Below are 15,777 nucleotides of genomic sequence, written 5' to 3'. Positions count from 1 at the left end.
TGTTGATCTGCTCGAGGGTAGGGAGGCTCTGCAGAGAGACCTGGACAGGCTGGAGCCATGGGCTGAGGCCAACTGGAGGAGTTTCAATCAGGCCAAATGCCGGGGGCTGCCCTTGGGCCACAACAACCCCCAGCAGCGCTACAGGCTTGGGGAGGAGTGGCTGGAGAGCTGCCAGTCAGAGAGGGACCTGGGGGTGCTGATTGACAGCCGGCTGAACAGGAGCCAGCAGTGTGCCCAGGTGGCCAAGAAGGCCAATGGCATCCTGGCTTGTGTCAGCAATAGCGTGGCCAGCATGGACAGGGAAGGGATCTCACCCCTGTACTCGGCACTGGTGAGGCCGCCCCTTGATTCCTGTGTTCAGTTTTGGGCCCCTCACTACAAAAAGGACATTGAATGACTCGAGCGTGTCCAGAGAAGGGCAACGGAGCTGGTGCAGGGTCTGGAGCACAGGTCGTACGGGGAGCGGCTGAGGGAACTGGGGGGGTTTAGTCTGGAGAAGAGGAGGCTGAGGGGAGACCTCATCGCCCTCTACAGCTACCTGAAAGGAGGGTGCAGAGAGCTGGGGATGAGTCTCTTGGACCAAGTAGTAAGTGATAGGACAAGAGGGAATGGCCTCAAGTTGCACCAGGGAAGGTTTAGAGTGGCTATTAGGAAGCATTTCTTTCCAGAAGGGGTTGTTGGGTGTTGGAATGGTCTGCCCAGGGAGGTGGTGGAGTCCCCATCCCTGGAGGGGTTTAAGAGTCACACTGACATAGCTCTGAGAGATCTGATGGAGTTGAGAATTGTCAGTGTGAGGTTAATGGTTGGACTGGATGATCTTCAAGGTCTTTTCCAATCTAGATGATTCTGTAACTAAACCCTTCACATAGACATATGCTGTTATCACAGTGGGAACTAGCTTCATAACTAGTAACCCAAAATTTCCACCATAAAAGAAAATTTGCCTTAAGCTATGTGTATTATTCATGCACTTGTGTAAACTAGGGGAGGAGTTAAGCCTAAACTCACTATTTATTCAACTGCCTCCCTCTTTAAGGATGGCTATCAATTTACATGATAGTTTCAACTGAACTTCCTGGGGAAAAAAGAAAATTAAGGTTACATACAAACATACCATGGTTGTTGCCTCTGTAGCTCAATATTTTTCCATCAGATCATAATCCTGGAGGGGCTTATTTTCAGATCCCCATTTTTTCATGCAGATCTTCTACCCCCCTGTGGCAATAACAGTTACAGAATTAAAACAAACTTTCAGCTTGCACCACAGGGAGGATTTCTGATGGAACATCCAATTAAAAAAATGTGGTGACAGTTCACAAGTCAAGTGATACCTCAAAGCAGTAGTTCTGTTTCCTCTTTAATCGTTAAGTTGTGAGAAAAAAAAAATCCCAAACCTTGTACTTGCCACTTTGATGATCAACAAAAAAAACAAAGGGAAAATACTATTGATACAAGAAATAAGGTTCACTGAACCAATTAAATCAGAGTCTACATTGGCAGTATGATATTGATATACCTCTCACAGGGATCAAGCTCTACTGTATTTACAGCAACATCTGCTTAATAGCTGCCCACTTTTCAACAAGACTAGTAAACAACAAATAACACTGGTTTTTCAAATTCATGGTGAGATAACAGAGAAGAAATGTAGTACCAGCACAGGCATAAGATCAATATGAAGGAAGTTGAGAAAGTACCAAACAATTTTCATGACTAAGTTCCAGATAACTTGGCTTTTTTAAAACAACATTTTCCTACTTAAATAGCAATCTATTTTATTTGACTGAAAGACTTGGGCATCATCCATGTATGAGATCTGAAGATCACGACTGTGGTACCTTCAGCACCACACATATGGTAAATCCAAATATTAGATTACCCCATTAACACACATCCACATCGTGGGTTCTGTGTCATGACGGACAAAGAAAACTACAGCAATTAAATTGTTAATTTCAGAGTGACTGCTTCTTTCAAGACAGCAACTTCTGCTGTTATGTAAACTACAAAGGTTTTGCTGAATGAATCCTAAAATTGAAGTGCTAAATAATTTAAGGACAGATAACTACTCAGAAAAGCCAACAAAATCTGGATGTTATTAATTGTTAATAAGGCTGTATTGTTTATGATACAAACACTTTCAATGTTACAGTAAAAAAAATAAATTTAAGACTCAGTCCCCAATAATCTACAGGTACCACTCCTAAGAATGAAATCACACACATAGGAAAAGAAATCTAAACACTGTGCCAATCTAAAGCTTATACTTTCTCTTTCAAACATTCCAAAAGGCACTCACTACTTCCACTGAGAATGTCATAAGGTCACCTTAAAAGACCAAAAATTCTACATTTTGTTTTTCCTAGAAAACTCCTTTGTTAAGATTTTTTTTTCTATTCTAAGGAGACAGGGAGTTTTTTTCAGGAATAAGACAAAAAACATAACTTGAACTATTAAGTCTTGTTTGTTAAAAGACTCTTTGGTTTTACTTTTATAGATAATGGATTAATTTTATAGTTAAAGGATTAATTATACTTAATGATCCTTGATTAATGAAACAAGCTGGATTAGTGGGAAACAGGGTAGAAGGAGTCTGTCAAGCAAAACTCCATACTTCACCAGAATTAACTAAAAATTCACCAGTATTTATAGATATTATTATTTATAATAGTTATATTTTATATAAATATTTTATTTGAATTGTGGTTTTATAAATGCAAGAAGTTTTTTAATACAAAACATTATGGGTCCTGATTCTGCTCTTGGATCAGCACTGACAGTCCTTACAGTCCACAGTCTCAAATCCAATCACAGAATAGCAAACCACAACCAGAACCATTCCACACACAGCACAGATCATCTTTCCAGAGTCCTAAGTAAATCTGACCACATCAGCTACCCCACTACATTTCACAAATACTGATCCGTATCTCTGAAGGCTAGAATAATGCTACATTTTACCAAATCACGCAGCTTTAGATTAACTGCAAAGTAGCTCAAGGCTCTCAGAATACATTATGTTGTAACACTGTACAGCATGTGTATCAGGAGTCACTGGAATTGCCAATGGACTGTCACAGGGAAAAAAAAAAAAACAAAAAAAAAAAACAGCATTAGGCCCACGGCCAACAATAAAGATACTGACAACCGGGTGCGTGCTATGTTATGTGGATGTATCATCGCAAATACTGCCAAGGCTTCTTTTAAGATATTTGTTTTAGTATTTCCTGTGCTGCCTGTAGTCTAGAAACAAAAGGTATTAAATCTACTCACTCCTGGTGCAACACCTCTACATTTATCAATGTGAATTTTTTGTAGCAATTAGTTCTGACGTTTAGAATCAGTTGAGACTAATTTAGCAACAATGGATATTTCTTCTAAGATGCACAGAAATCAAACTGTTGTACCTATCTAAATTAGGAACATTAGCATAACAAAGGTATATACTTCATAAAATTAGCATCTTAAAATGCTAAATAAACACCAAAATTAAAATAAACACTATTATCCCTTGTTTACTTGTTTCTCCCTAGCCTGCTTCCTCAATAACATTTACTATGGCACCTTTTACAACCTCTCTGACATCAAGTTGCTTCCTACCCACAGACCAGTATCTCTTCCCTTTCCCTATAAAAATAAAAATCAAAAAGTGCCCTTAGATTCACACTTCTGCAACTCATGCTAATAATGGCACATCATCAAAACGAAGGTTTGTTGGGGTCTTTATACCTTCTCTCTACCCATCTTACTTCTCTGTATGAGCAATGAATTCAGAAAGGCTCTTGGCTGTACCAAAACATGTCAGCCAAAACACATTCCCCACAGGACTGCCTCCCTCCAAACAGTGTAAACCAAGCACTTTTTATCAACACAGATACAAGTTCTTTTCAAGAACTATTACTTGCTTTCATATAGAATCACACTATGAAAACTGCGCTGGATTAACAGTGTATATAATTTACAATTAATAATGAAAAGTTTGAGTATGGGAACAGGTGTGCAAGGGGAGATTACCTCTCTCCCCAAAGACCTTTTGGAATCATAAACTATAATATTCATTAATAGTTTTTAAAAATCTTAATTAGATTTTCATTTCTCCTCTACACGACTGTAAATTGATTTTAGCACACATTACCTTTAATTTTTATATCAAAAATATTAAAACAAAGTTTTAAATATTTGAACAGATTTTAATGTTTGTATGTTATTATACTAAATTTTTAAGGACATACTAATGTCAAAGTTATTATGAAAATTAAAAAAAAAAAAACAAACATCAAACTATCTGCAGTCAAAACACACCCCTTAACATCTCCAAACACAAACTCACCAAATTATCAAGTGCCCTATAAATTTTAAGACTGTACTTTCAAATATCAAGACTTGGAAGCAGCCACGTCTCTTTGTTTGAACAGTAGCTTAACCAAAAGAAAAAATAAATTCCTACAGAAGAGCTTCAAGTTTTTAGTTGTCATTTCTACCAATTTACTTTGGATAGAAAATACTTAAAAACATACAGAGTTCATTCACAGTAGCTCTTTATCCTAAAATAACTGTTCTGTTAGCCATTAATTGACCAATATCTTACAAGAAGCAGCATATTCAATGTTTAAAAACCAACATTTCTGAATGCAGAAACCTTCAAAGTAGAAACTCTTAGAGGTTTTCAAATACAAGTTTATTTTATAAGACTCGAACTTCTTGGGAAGAACATCCTAATTTCTCACTTATCTTAATCTTAAAAGTTTTGTTACCATAGTAAAAAAAAAAAAATTTCCTATCTTTTCTTTAATTTGTTTAACTTTTAATTAGCATATTTAATTCAAAACACATTCGAATAAACTGGAATTGTAAGTATCCTCCGAAAACCCGAACCATTAGTTCACGCACATCTCATGAAGCTGATGCATGTCATTTTTGATGCAGGGCTATGATAGATTAATATCCAGATTCAGAAAGACATGTGAGCAATTGCCTCCACTGTTTGCAAAGAAGTCTGAACTGAAACCTACCTAATCTGATGGGAATGCACATGTATTTACTGGGCTGCAACGTTAAGCAGCTGAATGAAAAGAAGAGTCGGCTTTGTTTTGCTTGCCTGACATCATGAATTCAAACTCCAACTCTAAATTAGGCAGCCCAAGGATAGAACCATATGCTCTCCATGATCTAGTCTCACCAATTCAGTACAGAGTGCCCAAGAGGGCCTGTCCTCCTTTTGGCTGCAGTTCTATGCAGTCCCTACCCCAGCACTCATCAGGCCCTTGGCTGAGCCGTATCAGTATGCCAATGCAGCAGAAAGTTAACTGAACAGAAACACACAACAGTCGAGGGTTTCCTTGCTATTATTTTCTGGCAAAATTAGCATATTGAAATGGATAAAAAAGGTTCAACAAGTATGAGAAGCAGCACAAGAAAACAAGTGAGAGGGACAACAGAAATTGTAGCACAGCAGCAGCCCGGCAGTCAGATGTAATTAGGCTCCCATAGGAGCACAACTTTTGCTCCTTCAGACAGTTTAAACAGACTTTGGTCCCTCTCAAAAAGTTCAAAGCTCCTGCTCTTCGGAGACAGGCGTACAGAAATATACACGCTTATGGCTAAAAAGTTCGGCTGCTTTAAAGCCAAAGCTCTGCTCCTTCCTTTCTTCAGAACTTGTTGTTTTACCAAACAGCTGAGTTAATTTCAATCTATTAGGCTTTTAGCCCATAAAAGGACAGGCTAACGCCACTGCCCCCAGCCACACGCTGCTGCCATGAAACCAGCAATAAAATCCCTCTTGAACCAAAAAGGCTGAATAGCAACGGATAGAGCTCATGGGAAGAGGGAAGAGCTGGAAAATAGGTGGGGCAGAGCCACGAAGCCCATATTGCCAGCTGCCCTGCAGTTATTTGGCTCAGACATGTTGTATAACTAAGTTCTAACCAGCTTCCTGGCTCAGCTGATTTTTTTAAAACTCCAAGTTTAGTTTCTAGTCAACTCCCTGCACAAATAGGTAATAAAGGCATCAATGAAGATCTGCCTGCTCATGAGGACACAGTGCTACAATGCAGCACTCTGAGCTAAGGTGACATTTTTACCTCCCAAGTCCCAATCCTGTCACCAGCAAAGCTAAGTAAAACTACATTTTGAAGGAAGAGATGTAAATGCAGGTCAGGATCTCCATCCTGTGGGTAAACACAAAGTCACATTCCTCAGGAACTTCTAAAAGTACAAAAATCTCATAAAAATATAAATTAAGTCTACCTGTTTCCACAGTTTCAGTCTCAATTTCTTGTTCCTCTGCTACATCTTGCATCAGGTATGTCTCGTCATCATAAACCAGGACCTGAGCAGCATAACCCTGTTCTAGTCTGGCACTAGGAACTGGCTCCACAATCACCGCTGGGAATTCAGAGACTGGCTCATTTTCCTATAGAAAAAAACAAACACACACAACACTCTAAATACTGCACTGCTGGATTTCTACATCAATATTTTCCTCTTATGCTCTTACATATTTTATGGAATAGTGATCATAATTTTAAAGATTTTTAAAGGAAATTTTCTTCTAAAGCAACAGAATAATAGTGAAAAAAAAAAAAAAGATAGCTTATCCACCAAAGGGTTCTTCCTGAATCTCAAAGATATTTTCCCGGCTTTAAGCACTTAAAATTTTTAAGTATCAGACAGCTTTAAGGTATTGGAAAGAGCAAACTTTCTAATTAAGACATTCAGCTGTGGAAAGTGTTTCTTCTCCCTCTGCTCCACAAAAAGGCTTTGCATGTGTACTGCAACATACCTACATCTGACCTGTATCTTACGAACACTCATGTTTTGGATTAAGTACGTAAGCTATCACAAAAGAACTGGCTACTTCAAAGCCCATATGCCTATCTCTACTTATTTAAGGATCAAAATGTCTGTAACAGCATATTTAATCTGTTAAAGTGTTACAGAAGTGGAACCCTGCCAGATTCAACTTAATACAAGCTATGGGATAGAAGAATATATTCATTATTTGTTGGTAAGAATGCAAAACATGAGCAAAAATGTTGCATTGGCCAGCTGTGAAAAATGTCCTTGCATTGTTCTGCTCATCACGTTCTACACTTTAAGACACATCTGAGATCTCTGAAGAGATGCTTATTGTAGAATACAGTTTTGTAAAACCACGGTTGTACTGCAGGCTCCAAAACTTCCTGCTTCCAGTTCTCTGTGATAATAAAATCTTTTTAATAAAGATATTTGAAAAATGGGCTGCTCTCTTCCTCCTCACAAAACAATCTTTAAGCTACTTAATTTGCTTTCACAGCAAGTTTACATAGAATTTTTCTTTCAAATGAAGATAAAAGGTGTAAAGTTTGTTAGTAAATAAATGTTATTTATTTTTCTAACCTCTTGATCTTTTATTCCATTGCTGTCAAACTCCAGGCCAGGGCCTCCAGTATCAACCACTGCTGATGTCATGGTGCATTCCCTGAAGATGCTTTGAGAGTTGTTACCTCGAAGACAGTAATGCTGATAGCCTGAGGTCATCAAAGGCTTAAATTCACAATCCACTTCTGTTAAACAGCTAAGCAGAGGCGGCTGAAACATAAAATAATTTAAAGTTATTTGCACAGTTCATACTCAAAAGTCTTCCAAATTTTATGAAAGCTATTCCATGCTACATCTCTACTTCAAAAGAGGGCATCAGTGAACACAACAGATGTGACAGAATGTGCTGACCTTGCTAAAGTTAACAGTGAATACTGCCATACAACACAAGTTTCACACTAAGTTTTAATACTAACATAATACAATTTCAGTTTGGTACTTTGCAATTTGCTAAATTTCACAACATTTTAAAAACAAATAATATCCTTACTTCCATCAGCCAAAACCATTAATTTCTCACTGAGGTAAAGTACCAACTAGTTCTTTGAGGCATACACACATTTGAGTTAGTGTAGCTTTTCTAAAGGTACTGTTTTCGTATTAAATTAGGAGATTTTTTTTAAATTTCAGTTTCTTCTTTGTTCTATTAGAGTCAGCGTTGTTTCATAACCAGCTTCATAAAGCTTTCAAAATACAGCCTTTTTAAAACAATGCATATATAATACACACCTCAAATACATACTTAACTTCTAATCTACAGTTTTCTTTGAAATAAAAAGTTTTGTAGCAATTCCTTTTTTTCCTAGAGAAGAAATTCTTATTCCACATGATAATGCTTTAATTTGGATATACCACAGACTCATTGAATTTACAAAGATATATAACCTCCATCTTTGCAAATTTCTTTAAAAGTAGATTAACAGCAGTGCTTTGTTTCTAAACAACTGCTATTTATTTATTCTGAATAAATATTATTACTCATATCCTGTCTTTGGAAGGCACAAATAATCTGTGTTCATAAACCATGGGCTATGAGGAGCAGTTTACTACTTCAAGATGCAAACTAAGAAGTTTGGCTTCTTAGTTGTAAAACGGAAAGCACATACTCCACGTGAGATGTACGAACCCAATCTGATATCAATTACCCTTGTGAGTAACTCCACTGAGATCAATGCTTTATAACAGAAGCCAGAATTTAGCCCAACTTTTTTAATAAAATCTGGCCATTTAGAAAGGTAACACAATCACCAAGATCTGCAAGAAAACGGGATCTTCCAACACATACTGAAGAGAAAAATTAATAATTAATACTCCAATGGCTAAACTCAATAAGCCTGCTTTTCAATAGCAGGCAGCCAGTTTAAACTAAATTAATCTTGCACATATAGGGAAAAACTAGCTCAGATTTATGCAGAGTAACTGGCCTTTCTATGGGCATCAAAAACTTTACAGGCACAATAGCTTAGGTATACTAGTAGAAATAACAATTACTAATCTCCCCAACTTGATATCAACTAGCAAGAAAGCCCACAAAAAATACTATTCAAAAACTTTTTTTAAAGTTTCATTTATCAAGATACTAAGGATCCTTCACCAAGCCATAACAAATGCTCAGAAAGGCATCATTTATGTTGCCATGCCAACTTAGCAGAAAAAGCCACAGGGTGGATGGCAGGTTACTACAAAACCACACCAACCAACCAACAAAACCCACCCCACACCAAACAAAAAACCCTCAAAATAATGACACAACAGAATAAGGTATTCCTATTTTTCACCCTTACATACAAAAAGGAGAATAAATTCTGCTAGCAGCTAAGCAATTAATCCTCATGAAATAAAACTGAAGAACAGGAGATCATCTTAAACCCCTCCCTCAGTAGCAGCAGAATAAGTGCAAGATATATTCCAAAATAAAGGAAAATACATGCAACTTAGGAAAAAAGACATTTTTTGCTTAAATAGGCAGTCAGTTTTACATGAAAAAACATGATTCATACTCAAAAATATTTAATTTGTAATAGCACAAAAAATCCCCACAGTAATACTTTAATTCCACTGTTTCATTCGTAAAGCTTTTGATTATCAGTGCTTTCCTTAATGAAAAAGAAAGCAAACAAAATTCAAGCTGGAAAGTCTTTAACAAGCATCCTTGGAGCCATATACACCTGTCACCTTAGCACAAAAAGGCTACTCCTTACCTGCCTAACAATTATCACGTTACTTCGAATATCTTTAAATTCAGAAATACATGAAATAGAAAACCAGCTATTTATGAATACACTAAAATAATCAATCAGGAGGAAAAATGTTTAAATCACTTACTGTAGAAAGGCTTTTTCTTCTTCTACAGTTTTCCATCTACACCCATACTAGAAATACTGCCAAGCAATCATAACCCAAAAGAGAAATCTAAAGAATGGAAGTGATATTTTAATTTGGAAGCACAGCCTCCAAACAATTTCAAACATTCAGCATTATTCCTGCAACTCAGACTTCTCTCTATGTAAGAGCATGTAGCACTTCATGTAGTACCTTTGCATGGCTTAAGCATGTCACAAAGCTAATCTGGTTCTCATGCAGTATATTAATGCACATAAACAATCACATACTAGACCATGTGCACTGCATATTCATATTTTATGTACTATAATCCCACACAGGTGGCCAAACAGCTGCCAAACTGTAGTAACTGAAAACACTTAATACTGTGTACTAGATCAGATTATGTAAAAAAACCCCTGCTACTTCTCTGTCTCCTAGCTTACAAGAAATTTAGACGACTTCTGTGCCAATTTATCTCTACATGTATTACCAATTACCTACAGAAGTGAAGATTGGGCAATGCAGAAACTTAAACGATAATCCTCATTTTCCAGTTCCAGCAGAAATTCATAGTGAATAAGAATGTTACAGGGGAAAATATACAGAAGAGTGAGATGCATTCACTAAAAGGATGGTATCTTTAGACTGATGGCACAGCACAGTCCAGGCAAGGAATAAATGAAAGAACCAGAGTCTTTATATAACAGGATTTGAACTTCATACTAAGAGACTTGCTGTTCAGTAACCTTTTCAAAAACCTGACAGAGCGGGGGAAAAAGGCAAGCCCACTGGCCAGCAAGTGGGAAGTTAAAAGGGAAGTTAAAAGAGTTTCAGTGCAGTCTGGTTTAGAAGTTCCAAGAAAAAACAAATGCACAAACAAACCCCATGCATCTAAGCGTACATTAGATTCCTGCAGACGCACCCCATTTTGAACGCACCAGCTAAGCGTTTGGCCTCTTCCCCTTCTCTCAACAGTATGTCCTTGTGGAAGCCTGTTCACTTCTCCCTCAGATTTTAGTAGAATGCTCAAACTATTCCCCATCCTCTCCTCCCTAGCAAGTCTCAACTAATCTGACTTCTGTGAAAGACTGCCTAGCGACTTTGAGAAATCACTTCCAAAATTCATATTTCCCGAGACTGAGACAAAAAGGCCAAAAGACAATTAGACTCAGATTCTTAAAGTAAGAGATGATTCAGGTTTGTAAGAGAGCAGGTTATCCCCGGCAATCCAATTAGCCATCACAGAAGCTGGTTCAAAGTATGACTGGTTTTAAATTACAGAACAACATGCAGAAAGATCGAAAATAATAACAAAAAAAAATACAAACCACACACTACAAACTTGATTCTTCTCTGGAGGGGTACCTACAACAGAGCAAAATATGGAATAACATCATAAAAAAAAAGACAAAAACGCACCTTAACATTTCCAAGAGAGATGACCAAAACCTTTTGTTACAGATCTGACACTCACTCCCGTTCTTCCTGGTCATGGAAAATGCAGAGAAAAACTAGTTCTGAACCATTCAGAATATCCCTTACAACAGGGAAAACAGCTTTGCTGCATCATCCTTTATTTTTATACATACCTCATGGGAAAACAAAAATAAGTCTAGGTGCTTCCTCCCTCAAAAAAACCCTGAAAGTCCAAATCTTGAAGCCACATTCTTTGCCTCAACAGCAAGAAGTTTCTGTCTACTACTACAAAAGGCATAATAAAGACTCAAGTTTTTTATATTTTCCACTGGTCAAGAAGACCAGTTACAGCATGTATGTCTTCAGAGGCTACAGAACACTTGTCATAAAGGCTGCAAAATACCAAACTGTTTTTTCAGATATTTAACAGCACGTTTATAGAGCCTCCATTATGTATCTGAGTGTCTGCCTACAAGAAATCCAAACGGTCCTCTTATGTTTTCAGCAGCTCCCAGAGAAAACTTATAAACACTTCAAATCACAACTGTGATGAACGTGCAGCAGTCCCGCAAACCTCACAATCTTAAGTTGATCCCCCTGTGCATAACCACCTATCAAGTTAATAGAGAAGCAAACATGCAACTCAACAGAATTAAAAACAATAATTGAAAAAACAGTGTGGAAAGGATGGCAGAGTGTCACCTCTATTAAGCCAGACTGAAAGTGAAGTTATTTAGGACTGGCCTCACAACAAAACTCTAAATATAAATCTGCAAATAGTTCTAGTACACTCTTGTTTAAATTATAGAACAAACAAACAAACAAAAAATTCAATACTTGAAAAAAGGATGCACACACTCGTACCCACACATGAAAACAAGACTAACATGCAGAAGGCTGGGCAGCAGTGACCAGAGGCAGCTGCTCCTGCAGCACTCAGAAGAAACGTTAAGAGTACTTGGAACAATGTCCCCCTTTTATTCAGCTGGCATCCCAAATCCTGAGGATAGATTTATGCGGATACCTACACAGATGCAACCACAAGAGCAGGACTGCAGCCAGCAGTAGCATCACACACAACTTTTTTCAAAAAGGCCTTCCTTTGGTTTCATCAAAAAAAGTTAAGGAAGGCAGCTTGAAAGTGAAATTATTTGCACGTACAGAAATACACCAGCCAAGACCACTGCAGAATCCCATTAACTGTAACAAGGGTTCCTAAGGGTACAAAGGTGGTCTTTCATAGGCAGCACCACATATATACCAGTACATGTCACTATCACTCCAATACATATTAACCATCACACACACTGAAAAAAAAAATTTTATGCTGACTGAAAGTTGATTTTTTTAAAGAAATTTTCCCAGATAATTTTTACAGCTCTGGCTAACTGATTCACACTGACATTGGTAGAAGAAACAGTGAATTAACTTACTATTTTTTTTTTTAAACCCAGAACAAGTCTGAAAACTGGAAAATTAAGTTCCTGAAGCAGCTGACAGAAAAAGAAACAAAACAACAGAAACAAAACCACAACAAACAAAACACGTGTAAATAGCTAAAGAATAGGGGCTTATGCTCAAAAAGAGGATACAAAGTAAATCTCAGCACCCACAACGACAGGGGAACAAAACAGACAATCCATGCAATTTGTAGTACCTTATAAATTACACCAATCACTGAAAGTTATAGAAAAGGAAATCAAAATGAGGAATTGTCATGAAAGTAGCCCCAGCCACATCATACTTCAGAAGTTTCCATACAAGGCAGTAATTTTATTGCTGAATGGACAGAAATTATTACATTGGAGTAAATTAATGATGTACCAAACCCAGTGCGGAACCAGAGGAACTCCTTCCATGCATATTTAATTTGATAATCTGACCATCCAGAGTTTGCCCTGGAACCTCAATAGCTAAAGCTGATGCGCCCCCAAACATACAAGCTTATAATCACTTAAAAACTATTAACGTTTTGCAAAAACCTTGTGGCTTCAGCAGGCTTCTTCTGGACCTTCCCGTATTTCATCCTATCAGCAGGTTCTCTTCCCACTGCTCTCTATTTAGAGATCCCCTTAAACCTTCTTTTCCCTCCGACTGAAGTCTCTACACTACCACTACTTTGTACAAACACTTCTCTTTCCAGCGTGTCAATTGTTGGTCCTTAACATCCATCTCCACTCCCGTACAAGCCAGAGTAGGGAGCAATTATTCATCGTTTTACATAATAAAAGGCCAGAGACGATGAAATTAACTGGTGAGGATGCGGGGTTAAAAAAAAAAAAAAAAAAAAAACAAAAAAAAAACCCCACCAAAACCAACGAAAAAAACAACAAACAAAAGGAAGTAGCTCACACAGACTCTAATTCATCTCCGTAGGATATTCTAGAGGTCAAAAGAGTAAGCTGTAAGATTTAAGTTAGACAGCTTTATGGAAGTAAAGCCTCTGAATGGCTTAGGCGACTATTAAACACCAAGGTGCACATACAGTCTGAAGTTTAGGGACCTTCTGAAACAGGTATTACTGAAACCCGAGAGACAGAAGGAGTTTTCATACCAACCATCAAACTATAGACAGTACCATACAAACTATCACCCTGTTCCCAGAACATCTCCTAAAGCAACTGGCCCTGTCCACTGTTAGAGATGGAGTGAGGAGAGAGGGAGAAAGAGGATCTTGGATCAGATCCACTATGTACAATTTTGTAGACTTCTATAATTTCTTTGAAATTCTTTAAACAACATTAAGTTTTGCAGTAACAGTCACCAACCCAGGGCTCTCCTGCAGTACTCAATATGACGTGACAACATCCCCTCTCAAACAATGACATGGGGTTTTCAACATACCCTAAACCAGCCATTTCTATAAAGTAATTGGAACTTACGTTCTCTGAGCTTTCCTCAAATCACCAATGCCCACACTTTTGACTCATTTCAAAGTTATAGCATGAAACAAGCAGACTTGCCATTTCTACATTTTTTTAGGTCACAGAAATATCTGAACTGCTTTGAAATTATATTGTTAGAGCGTTGTTTTTCTGAGTCTCGAGAATGCTCTAATCCTTACGCTCTTATATCCCTGAGCTCAACTTCATTTCATGCTATTTGTCTTGACTAACTAGAAAGCTCTCAAAGTCTGCTGCACACTAATCAGAAAGCGGCAGAAAGCTTTATGATTAAGTTGCAACAAAGGTGAATAATTACCAGCACACAGAAGACGGACAACGTCAAAGCACAACAAGAGATGAACTGGGCAGACAGAGAACCCTCCTCACGAATTGTTTTTAAACTGAGAGTTGGCAAGCTTCACCCGTCTTTGCTGAAGAAGTTAAATGGTTAAAAACCACAAGGAACATGACAGTGACCAGCCATAAGGGAGGGAACACGCAGAGCGAGTAACTGAATTATTTAAGTGGGGAAAAAAGAGACATGGGAGAACACATCCGAAAACGTAACAGATGCACGCCAACACCAGGGCTACCACGGTGCAACATTTTACAGGCACAATTAAAATTACGCCAGGCTTCAGCTATGCAGCCGGGGTGCAACGGTTTTCGGGAAGGTGGGGCGGGGGTGCGCTGGCGGAGCCGGGGCGGGGGGCTGGAGGCCCGGTGGTGCAGCCCCCCGGCCGGCACGGGAGGAGCCAGCACGCATGACAGCGAGTGACCAGCGCGCCCGGGCTGCCATGTTCTCCCGACGCCCCGGGTAAACAAGGCGCTGCCCCCGCCGCGCTGCCCCGGCCCGCCAGGCCGCCGCCGCCCCAGGGCCGCGCGTACGCTGACAGCCGCCGGGAACCGCCCGCCGCCCCCCCCGCCGGCGGGGCGGCAGCCCGGGCGCGGACACCCGCGGGGCGGGAAGCGGGGGGCGGCCCCGGCCCAACGGCCGCTCCACCGCACCCGGCCCCGCGCCCCACGCGAAACCGAAAGTGCAGCCGGGGGGGGTGGGGTGGGTGCCGCCGCAGCAGCCGCCGGAGCAACCCCCGGCCCCGCCACCCCGAGGCCGCCCCACACACCTCGGCGGCCGCCCCTGGGACGGGACGGTCCCGCCGCCCCCTCGCCGGGCACCCGCCCGCCCTCCCTCCCTCCCTCGCAGGGCCGCCTGTCAGCGCCCGTCCCGCCCGCCGCGGCGGCCGGACCCAGAGCCCGCGCCGCGCCCTTACCGTGCCCGTGCGCCCGGAGGCCGCGTCCGCCGCCCGCCTGGGCCGGGAGCAGGAGGCGGCGGGCGCCGCCCGGGCAGAGCCAGGGCCAGGGCCGCCCCGCGGCGGGAGGGGCGGGCGCAGCGGCGCAACCTGCCCGGCCCCGGCCCCGGCCCCCCCCGCGCCGCGCCGCCGCCTCTGCACATGCTCGCGCCTCCCGGCGCGCGGGGGCGCTGCGGGCATGCGCGGCCGCTCCGCGCCTGCGCAAGGGCCCGCTGGGGCCGTCGCCGCGGCCGGGGCGCGAGGCTCCCTTCGGGGGGCGGCGGCCGGCGGGCCCGGGCTCCTGCCCGCCTGCGCCCGAGGGGCAGCGCCGCGCCCGGCGCTCGGAGCTGAGCGGGGCTCAGCCCGCGGGAGGCGGAGGCCGCGGCTGAGGGGAAACCCCTGGCACAGGGGGTCTCGGTGACCTTCAGCCGCGGCCCCGCCTTGGGCAGGGGCCAACAGCTGCCCGCTTCCAAAAATCCTTCCTTCCCCCCCGCCCTCAGCGT

General features: G+C 41.0%; 1 protein-coding gene across 2 annotated transcripts in view; it reads right to left on the bottom strand.

Annotated features, from left to right (window-relative positions):
* The window catches only part of ELF2 (E74 like ETS transcription factor 2), a 39,921-nt gene extending 24,544 nt beyond the window's left edge, over nt 1-15,377 (bottom strand). For both annotated transcript variants that reach the window (XM_074905078.1, XM_074905079.1), the window contains exons 1-3: nt 15,257-15,377; nt 7,378-7,569; nt 6,247-6,412 (exon numbers count right to left, since the gene is read on the bottom strand). In XM_074905078.1, coding sequence (XP_074761179.1) covers nt 6,247-6,412; nt 7,378-7,518 — 307 coding nt within the window. In that variant the 5' untranslated portion in view covers nt 7,519-7,569; nt 15,257-15,377. The remainder of the gene's footprint in view (nt 1-6,246; nt 6,413-7,377; nt 7,570-15,256) is intronic.
* Nucleotides 15,378-15,777: the final 400 nt, after the last annotated feature.

This window comes from Athene noctua, chromosome 4 (genome assembly GCF_965140245.1).
Source record: "Athene noctua chromosome 4, bAthNoc1.hap1.1, whole genome shotgun sequence".
In the NCBI taxonomy this organism is placed as follows: Eukaryota; Metazoa; Chordata; class Aves; order Strigiformes; family Strigidae; genus Athene; species Athene noctua.
This window is presented reverse-complemented; position numbering and strand designations above follow the sequence as displayed.